The sequence below is a fragment of the Carlito syrichta genome, unplaced genomic scaffold, assembly GCF_000164805.1.
Source record: "Carlito syrichta isolate Samal-C Ts95f unplaced genomic scaffold, Tarsius_syrichta-2.0.1 Scaffold304767, whole genome shotgun sequence".
Taxonomy (NCBI): Eukaryota; Metazoa; Chordata; class Mammalia; order Primates; family Tarsiidae; genus Carlito; species Carlito syrichta.
The window spans coordinates 211,543-222,281 of NW_007248863.1; the positions used below are offsets into that span (position 1 = coordinate 211,543).

General features: G+C 39.5%; 1 protein-coding gene across 1 annotated transcript in view; it reads left to right on the forward strand.

The window, feature by feature from the left end:
• Positions 1–9,407, forward strand: part of PLD1 (phospholipase D1) — a 171,673-nt gene extending 162,266 nt beyond the window's left edge. The window contains exons 26-27 of the mRNA XM_008060895.2: positions 3,550–3,667; positions 5,257–9,407. Coding sequence (XP_008059086.1) covers positions 3,550–3,667; positions 5,257–5,481 — 343 coding nt within the window. The 3' untranslated portion in view covers positions 5,482–9,407. The remainder of the gene's footprint in view (positions 1–3,549; positions 3,668–5,256) is intronic.
• The last annotated feature ends 1,332 nt before the right edge of the window (positions 9,408–10,739 follow it).

Sequence of the window (10,739 nt, forward strand, 5' to 3'; positions counted from 1 at the left end):
CTCCTCGATGATTAGTGAGGTTGAACATTTCTTCATGTGTCTGTTGGCTGCTCAATGTCTTCCTTTGAGAAGTGTCTGTTCATATCTTTTGTCCACTTTATAATGGGGTTGTTTTTTTTTTTTTTTTTTAGTTTGTTTCATTTAGCAGGGGAGGATTTAAAATTAGTATGCTGCTAATCAACCCATTGATTGCCTACAGCAGCACATATAAGAAAACAAATATTTCTCTTTGTAAGCTGGAAATGTATGTCATACCTGTTCAGTTCCATGAGAACAGAAGTATTCAATTTAAAGTGATGGGCAACTTTTTAAATGTATGATAATTATAGAGGCAGAGGGTTTGATTACAACACATTTTATTGTGAAATTTGGCAAATACAGAAAAACCAATAAGAAAATTTAATTCATCTGTAATATACCAGCACCCATTGCTAATAATTTTAACATTTGATATATATCATTCCACCTTTTTCTATTTTTTATTATTATTTTTTTAAATTAGAATCTTGTAGGTCAACAGTGTTTTCTATCATTTAGAGTGTGACGTACATTTTTCCAGGTCATTAAGTATTTTTCTACAATATCTTAATGGCTGTATCATATTCCATTGTATGTGTAATAATTGTTTTAATTAATGCCTTATTGTTTGTCAGATTTTTTTTACTGATGTTAAAAATGGGTATGTTTGTAGATACCATCTTGTTCTCCTTCTTGTTTTCTTAGACTAATGAATTCTTCTTTGCCCTCTAGCTTCTTGTTATATCACTAGCAGTGTGTTAGAGAGCTTATTCTTTCCATATTTATGTGTTCTATTATTTTATTTGATCGTTGCCAATTTGTTAAATTTAAAATGGAATTTCATCACTTTGATTTTCATTTTTTAGACTTTTCAAAACTGTTAAATTATTCATGTGCAACTGTTCTTTTGTAAACTGCCTAGCCTTTTCATGTCCTTTGCTCATTATGCTGGAACTTTTAATTTTGTTTTTTTTTTTGTTTTTTTTTTTTTTGAGTTGGAGTCTCACTGTCGCCCAGACTGGAGTGCAGTGGCCGCTCCCAGCCACCGCAGCCTCGACCTGCTGGGCTCCGGCGATCCTTCCGCCTCAGCCTTCCGAGTAGCCGGAATTACAGGCATGCGCTACCATGCCCAGTTGATTTTTTGATTTATTGTAGAGATGAGGTCTCGCTGCCCAGGCGGGTCTTGAACCCGCGGGCTCAGGCAATCCCCTCACCTCAGCCTCCCAAAGGTGCGGGATTACAGGCTGAGCCACCGAGCCCGGCTCTAATTTTGTTTTTAAAAATTTTTTATATTTATAGATTTAGGGGGTACAAGTACAGTTTTATTACATGGTGTATTGCATAGTGTGAAGTCTGGGCTCTTAGTGTACCCATCATCCGAATAGTATACATTGTACCCAATAGGTAGTTTGTCATCCCTCACCCCATCCTTACTTCCACATTTTGGAATCTGCAATGTTTGTTATTCCCCTCTGTCTGTCAATCTTAGTGAAACATGACTACTTTCTGTATAGTCTTATTTCATTCTGAGGACTCAAGGCCATGATCAAAGGTCATGTGCGTAGTCTATAAAAGGTAATTTTACAAATGCGGTACACAGCCTTGTTTGGGTCCTGAATTGAGGGGAAAATGTCTGTAAAATATATTTTGGAGCTAGCAGGATAAATCTGAACATAGATTATAGCTTAAAGGACATTGTGGGATTAATTTTCTTAGAGGTGAGAAGTCCATAATAAAATAATTGGTTAAATACGTTTCACATGATGAGAAACTCTGCAGCCAGCCATTAAGAATGATGATGTAAATCTACTTTTATTGAAGTACAGAGGACAGCAACATAATGATGTCCAGTTGTTAAATCCCGTGGTCAATTCTTGTCTGAACTTGACAGTTCTCAGCAACCATCTTTGCATGGTTTCAGGATGCCGCATCCTCTGGCCTTTCTCCAGACTCGCTGGGTACTCTTCTCCCCTGCTGCTGGTGGACACCTGGCCCTCTTCTCCATCTACACTCACTTATTTGGTGAACTCAGTAAAAAACACATGACTGTACGAGCATACGTATGAGGACAGTCCTCCGATTTGTATCTCCAGCCAAGCCTTCTCTCCCAAACCCCAGCTCCACTTACCACTGCCTGCTTGGCACTGCCAGTCCTTGATAGATGTCTCAACAGCACTGAGTTCCCGGTCTTCTCCCATAAACTGGCTCTACCCACAGAATTCCCCACCTCAGCTAATGGAGACTACAGATGTACATTCTTCTAGTTGCTCAAGACAAACACCTTTCCGTCATCTTTGAGGCCTCCTTTTGGTCACACCCTAATTCACACTGTCATAAAACCTCTTGACTCTATCTTCATTTCCAGTACCGCCCAGGCCCGCTGTCATAGCTCACCTAATTTACTGCAAGAACGCCTGATGGTCTCCCTGTTTCAACCCTTATCCCCACTGAGTCTGTTCTCAGTATAGCAGCCATATTTTAATGTGTGAGTCAGATCCTGTCACTCCTCTGCCCTGGTGTCTACAACGAGTCTCCATTTCACTCAATGTAAAAGCCAAGCCCTCACAAGGCCTGTCTTTCCATTGTCCTTTCCAGTTAGCACGGGCCTTTTGGACATTCTTTGAACTGGTCAGGCATGTGAGACAAGGACTTTAAACTCAGTCTGAGTTCTAGCTCAGTTACTGGGATGTTTCCAAACTTTGGTTTCCCATCTACAAAATGGGCATCATCTGTCCCGTCCACCTCACATGATTCTAGTAGAAGTGCTTTTTAATCCTAAAGCCTTCTGCTATGATAATAATGTACAAGGGTTATTACAGTTTTCAAATGTCACCTCTAAAACTTATCTTGCTTTGCTTGGGAGTTTTTTGTTATTCATATATAGATATATAGTTTTAACTCTATCCAGAGAGGCCTCTTACTTGTTTCTGTACCCTAGAGTTCAGTGCAGTTCTTGGCCCAAGGGAAGAGAAGGGAAGGGGAGGGGAGGGAAGAAGATGAGAGAGGGAAAGGATGTGAGAAGGAAGGTCGTTCCATGGCTAGAGCACAGGTTTGGGAGCCAGCTGGTCCTGGTTAGAGTCCTAGCCCTACCACCTAGCAGCTGTATGACCTTGAGCAAGTACCTTAGTTCCCTTATCTGTAATTTGAAGATAATAATAGTTGCTTTTTCATAGAGTTGTGAAGAATTTAGGGAGCTAGTCCTTGGAAAGGGCTCCACACATTTTTTGGCACATGTTTTGAGTGTTAGTCCTCTCCTCTAAGGTTCTGATCACCTTAGGCCAAATTACAGAAATGCTCTTAGAACAAAATAAGGTCTTTGTCTCCATCCAACAGCTAAAACATTAAAGCATCAAAGCAGCTCAGGTTGTTTTGTTTTGTTTTGTTTTGTTTTGTTTTGCAACTTAGGAGTTATCATATACTATTATATTATGTTATATTATATCATACTATTTTATATTCATATATAGACATATACACTGCAACAAATTGCTTTCTCTAAGTTACTAAATTTGGAGGGCACTTGTATTTCAGAGTTGTCCTTGGCTATCTTGCTGACCCAAGTGAGGACATTCAGGATCCAGTGAGTGACAAATTCTTCAAGGAGGTGTGGGTTTCAACAGCAGCTCGAAATGCTACAATTTATGATAAGGTGAGGTTTGCATATTCCCCCCCCCTTTTCATTGAATCTCATCACAAAAAAAGCACATCATTGTTTCTGCATATTATCGGTACAGAGTATTCTTAATGAATTTTTTAAAGCCCAATATACTTCCAGGCTGTAATAAAATACGTCTTTGTAGACACTGAAAAACAAACTCAAAAAGCATCATGGATTATGGTTCAGAAGAGGTTTTAACAGCATTCTGATCTCTAATGTAGGGATCCCATCATGAGCCCCTTTAGCACGTTTGCCCAACTTTTGTACATGTTTAGTGACAAAGAGAAGAGGGACACATGGGATCAAAAAAATGAGTCAGAGCTGCATTCAACCCCACTCAGCCTTTTGCTCGTGCCATAACCTTGTGTATAGTGACTTGACTTTCTGAGATTCCCTTTCCTTGGAAGTGATATTCACTAGGGTAGTTATGAGGATAAAGAATAGTCTATTAAATGTATTTATCAAACAGTGTGTAGTAAATGGTATCAATCCTTATGGTGAAGCGTATTAATAATGAGACATATTCTTGGTTGGATGGCTCTAACTTTAGAAAGGTGTTTTAAAATCAGCTGCATTTGTGTCCAAATGCATCTCCTGTGAAGTCTATCCATGTGTTATGACAATAATGTACAAGGATTAAGAATTGTCTAATAGTAGGCCAGATTACCTCAAGAAGTATCTATCTTCCCATCATGGAAAATATTCAAGCTGAGATTCACTGACCACCTATGAGAAACTGGGTATGAATGTGTTTTCTTCTTCATGACTTCCAGAATCCCTTCCAGCATGGTGATGTCATCATTCTTAATGAAACATGACCACTTTCTGTATAGCCTTATTTCATACTGAGGACTCAAGGCCATGATCAAATGTCATGTGTATAGTCTTTAAAATGTAATTTTACGAATGCAGTGCACAGCCTTGTTTGGGTCCTGGATTGAGGGAAAAATATCTATAAAAGAGATAACAGGATAAATCTGAACATAGACTATAACTTAAAGGACACTGTGGAATTAATTTTCTTAGAGGTGAGAATGGCTCTCTGATTATATAGGCACATGTCCTTATTCTTAAGAAATACATGCTGAGTTATTCAGGGATGATGGATTATGATGTCTAAAGCTCATTTACAAGCAGCAAAGTGTTATATATCAACAATTGGTAACTCTGTGTAAAGGGACAGATATGAACATCTTTCAAAAGAACATTAGGGCATACATGATATGCAATTTTTGTCTTAGACCAGAATCTGTAGTGAAATTCAAGGATGATTATTATCCAAAAAATTAATGTGTAGTAACATCAGTAACATTTTTTACCACTAGCTTGACTTTATTCTCAGGTTAATGACTGTGTACATTGGATATAAGGATCAAGCCATGATTTTTTTAAGATAGTAGCAGACCTATTTATTTGTAACATGTAAGGTGACCAACTCTTAAATCAGGTCTGTGCTGTCACATACAATTAATATGCATTTCATAAATTTAAGGTCTTGTTTAGTGGAATAATTATTTTCCATAAAGGACCTATGTTTTCTTTAAACTTATCACTTGATTTTCTATTTATGTTCTAATCAGGTGTTTCGGTGCCTTCCCAATGATGAAGTACACAATTTAATTCAGCTGAGAGACTTTATAAACAAACCCATATTGGCTAAGGAAGATCCCATTAAAGCAGAGGAGGAACTGAAAAAGATCCGTGGATTCTTGGTGCAGTTCCCCTTTTACTTCTTGTCTGAAGAAAGCCTACTGCCTTCTGTTGGAACTAAAGAAGCCATGGTGCCCATGGAGGTTTGGACTTAAGAGTTCTACTGGTTTACAGCTCAAAGACTTCTACCCCAAAGACCACATGCACACAGTGACTTCCTGAGACATCATAATCAAAGCCAGGCTCGATGCACTCCATATCCAACCCAGGGACCCTTGGGAGTAGCTGGGAAGGATTGTGGTCATACTGGTATAAGGACACTGAGTAGCAGCAAGGCTTTGTGATTCTGTCTGACTAAACTTGTGAAAGGGGTGTGCGTGCTTGTTGTACTCAAATCCCATTGCATATGCCAAAACCCATTTTCTTTGTAACAGGAATTTACCTGTAACTGTGATCCAGGTTGCCAAAAGTTGTTCGAGCTTCCTTATTTTTCTCTGATCTTCATTTGTGGAGTCAGTATCTGCTGGGACATGCCCTCAATGCATAGTCCATAAAGACACTGTTTGAGATATTGTTTATTACTAGGAGATATCATGCTGCTGCTGCTCTGAGATTCTTCAAGGTCACATGGGATGCCCCTGCCCATCCAGCCTTAAAGTTGTAGTGTCCACCCAGTCAAGGACATGGTCATTATTTCTTTCAGTTACTGTATGGACAGGACAGACATTAGGCTCTACATCACAGCCTATGTTAGACACTTCTGATGACATTGGCAGTATATCTTGACACCACAGAGCAGCAGGAAGGAATTCAGTTCCTATGCTTTGCTCCCAAAGGCACTGATAAGATGTGTCCTCATGGTTAGACCCCCCGATCAGATATGAAAACATGCGTAGGATGTGTGATTCCACAGCAACCCAATAAAACTCAGAGCACACAGCCTTCAGAAACCTCCAGTGTGTCAGGGGTATCCATTCCAGATTTTAAAAAAAGGAGATTCCTTCTAGTCCTGTAAAATTCCCTGTCATCCCTAGCGGCTGGATTAAAATTTGAGTTTAAACATTTCAAAATCAGTGAATACTATTTGTCTTTCAAGAGAATCAGTCTTCATAATGCCTACAAAGCTGACAAGTGCAACTCTAACCTTGTTTGACATTCAGCTTTCCTGCTATGTTATCTTCTTTAAGAAAAAATTAATTGATTATAAAATATGTGCCACTTCACTTGCATGATTAAATATACATTAACATTCCAGCAGAGCTTCTGATGAAGTTAGAATACTTGCTGATTCTCATTGTCCTAGTCTGTGAATTGTTCTGAAACACATTTCCTCTTCAGATGTTAGAGTATTCTTTGATAGGCCAAAATTATACTAAGCAAACTACTCTCATAGTCTGAAGAGTTATTGTGGGTTCCTAAGGCTTGTGCTCATAAGACATATCTATGGCTTATCTGGATAGACTGTCATTTGGGTTGTTCTTCAAAGAAGCGACACCCAATCCCTGTTGTCATGGAGCTGATACTTCAGACGGAAAGGTTAAACAGGACCACAAAGTCATTGATGTGATTTAGCAGAAGAGCGAGACGGTGTCACATCCAAGAGAGGATGCCACAGCTAGCGGATTTCTGTAACCAGCAATGGAAATGAATGTTTTATGAGTAAATAACTTACTTCTCATATGACTGAAGATGACAAAATGACTTCATTCCATGGCAGTTGTAAATAAGATTTGCTATCTGTCAAAGAAATTTAGGTTGGCATTTGAAGTATTGAGTATGTGTGGAATACCTCAGGATTCCTTATATTTTATTTTAAAATATTTTTTAAACCTTAGAACTGTTAGCAAACTGGCTCTTGATTTTGTGCAAGATGTTCCCATAAAACTACAACAAATAAAAGTCTGAAGAGACCCTTTCCCTTAAAAAGTCAGTTAATCCAACCCCTCCCCATATTATAGATGAGGAAACTAAGGCTCCGATGGGATGAAGAACTCACTTAAGTCCACTCACCATGTAGATGGTGGAACTGGGACTAGCAAAATTGCCACAGTCTGTTCTTGGCTTCTCTCTTCACTTCGCTGCCCGGAAATGAGGACATGCAGCAAGCAGGTTTTACAGCATCTCTACGCTGTTGGAGATGTCCACAGCCACCGTCTCACTGTGTGCTCACAGGACGAAGAGGTGCTGCATCTATGTGTTTGTCTGTCTCCCCCTACTAGAACGGAAGCTCCATGGGGCAGGGACCTTGCGTATTTTGTTCATAGTGTATCCCCAGAGCCTGGAGCAGTACCTGGCACATAAGAAGAGCTGTCGATAAATGTTTAGTGGAATTATAAACAAGGTGAGGGAGAGAGCTAATGAAATGAAAAACTTAGTTTCAGGCAAGAAATTATCTTGCTGGTATCTGTTGCATCTTCTCAAAGGCAAAATGCTCATCTGAAAGAGGCAATGGGATTTACTTGAAAGGATTTTGTGGAAAATTCCATGCAGTAAGTGTCTTTTTTGCAGTAGCAGTTTATGTAGTGCAGCATTCAGCAAACATCACGTGGAATGTGGCCACAAGATGTACTGTATTACCTCCTTACCTGTCATTCTCTGACACCGTTACTAGAAGTTCAAATAGTTTATCTTTAACATTGCAAAGTCTGATAATACTTTTAAAATGTAAATAACTCAAAGCCTTGAAAATCTATCATGAATCTGTTCAACATTTTGAATTGACTATAATCTTTTGAAATGCCTATAAATGCTATACCTGACACCCTGCTGATCTCTGCAGTAATTTTTGTTTTCAAGAAGGAAAAATTCTGGTATTACAAGAAATGAAGAATGGAACATGGTTATGGCCTGTTAAAGCTATTCAGATTAGCCAAATTAGGCGTTGCCGGTGCAAGCCTTTGTTCTGAGTCATGTGTCCAGCCCTTGACTCACCTTCAGTGGGATGTTTTGAGTTCTTAGCTGTAATGCATTGCTGAGAGGTATGGAGAGCTGGCCATTAGATAATTGTGTGGCATACTGTAAAAGAAAATATCGACTTTCAAAGCACCTTTGAAAGAAAATTTTGTCTCTCAAAATATGAACAGTTAATTTTATATATTAGAACTTGGGAAATTAGATCATGAATTAACAATCTTCCAGGTGAAAACATGCTAAGTCATTTTGCAGATGTAGATTGGGCAAAATAGATTGCATGTGTATATAGTGATGGACTTTTTTCTGCATCACCTCATTCCTTATGCCTTCAACCTCTATTCCCAACCAAAGCACCTCCTTATTATATAAAAACCATTGTAGAAGATAAGAAGAAATGTCCTGGAAAAACCAAAAGTAGGCCTTAAATTCATCTGCTCAGGCTGCCAGAAGAAGGTGCCATAGATTGGGTGACTTAAACAACAGAGATTTATATTCGGCAAGTTTGAAATTGGGGTGCCATAGGGTTGGTTTCTGGTGAGGGCTCTCTTCCTGGCTTGTTTCCGGTCACCTTCTCACTGTGTGCTCACAGGACAAAGAGAGAAAGCTCCCTGATGTCTCTTATAAGGGCACTAATTGCATCATGAGAGGCCCACCCTCATGACCTCATCTAACCCTCATACCTCCCAAAGGTCCCATCTCCAAATACCATCACACTGGAGGTATGGGCTTCAACATATGAATTTGAGGGGAGGCACAAACGTTGTCTGTAACAAGCCTGTATAGTAAATCTTCATTAATTCACAGTTTTAAGTGACTGACACAATATTATGTTTTCACCGAGGTCATTGTTCTTTTTAACTTCTCTGATCTGATGTGTTTCCTGAGCATTTTCAGGTGCCTGTCATCCTCTGTGGCAGGGATGAAGAGGACTCTCTTTGTCTCTATCCCTCTCTACTCTTTCTAGTTTAAAATGGGCAAATGTTAAAAAATTTTAGATGTGCTGGAAATACGTTTTTGTTTCTTTGGGAGATTTGCTGAGGTCAGCTGGCAGTTTGGTGATCTATAATGAGTTTGCCCAGCCTAGTCCTTGAGAGATTCTTGTATCTAGAAATCCACTGGAAATGGAATTCCTCAACCTCTATCAATAAAATACAAGTAGAAGGATCAATGAATTTGCATTATTTTTAAGGGGGCAAGGAACATAATATCATTCCTAACGTCAGTTTAATTCGCATGTAAGATATTCCTGGCTTTCACTTGAGATTGGAAGGATTCATGAAAGGAATAAAAAATGTCACCACTTCATTTTATAGGTTATTTTATTTTTCCTTTATACCACTTATGCTTTTTAGCCTAAAAACAAAAAGTAATCAAACACTGGATAAAGGAAAATTTGTCATACTGTAATCATATTAAACTTTTAAGTTCTAAAGTCAGGTTGGATGACAGTCAAGCCAAAACATAGGCTTAATCACTCTACCCTATTTCCAAGCAACTGTCATTTTTCACTTTATTCTAGATAAATGTATTTAAGTTAATGTCTTCCTGGCTCTGTGTAATGCTAGGAAATATAACATCAGGCCAGGCACGGTGGCTCACTTTGGGAGGCCAAGGCTGGAGGATTGCTTGAGCTCAGGGGTTCAAGACCAGGCCAGGCAACATAGCAAGACCTCATCTCTACAAAATGGGCTGGGGTTCAAAAGGCAGTCGTCCTCATCTACACAACACTTCCGCTGAAACACTTCCAACCATGTGTGTTTATGAGGGCTTGTTTGGGAGAAGCCCACCCACTTGAGCTGGCCACTTCTCTTCCTAGAACCAAACACCATGTAATTGTGGTTCCTGAAAGGGCGAGGCTGTGTTCTTTGAGTAAATCTATTATAAAATGTTGAGCCACGAAGTAGGGACACTTGAAAACCCTGTTGAAGCAGGAAATTAAAACTTCCTCAAATCTGTCTAGTTGAAGTACACTGAATATTTTCTCCTTTCTCTAGAGGAACAGCAAACTTTTTCTTAGAGTAAATATTTTAGGATTTGTGGAACATACAGTCACGAAGGCACATAATCACTTATGTGTGTGTCTATGCTCCAATCAAACTTTATTTACAAAACAGGAGGTCCAGCCTTAGTTGGCCAGACTCGAGAGAGGCAGCTAGGAGCTCTGGTTCTCTCCAGAATATCTGGGTATCCTGAGTGGATATTTATCACCCAACATTTGCTTTTTGTGCAAGAGCATGTATGCTCCAACTGCAATACTTTGACGTAAATTTGTAAAATGTAGACGGTCAGCCCCTTTAGCCCGTCCATTTTATGTGAAGAATCCAAGTGGAATACACATCAGGAGGGCATGAAGTTTTGGGTTGTTTTTTGTTTTTGTTTTTTTGAGTCGGGGTCTCCTCCTGCCACTCAGGCTGAAGCGCAGTGGCACTGGCTCACTGCAGCCTCGGCCTCCTGGGCCCGGGGGATGCTTCCGCCTCGGCCTGCGAGGGGCTGGGGCTGC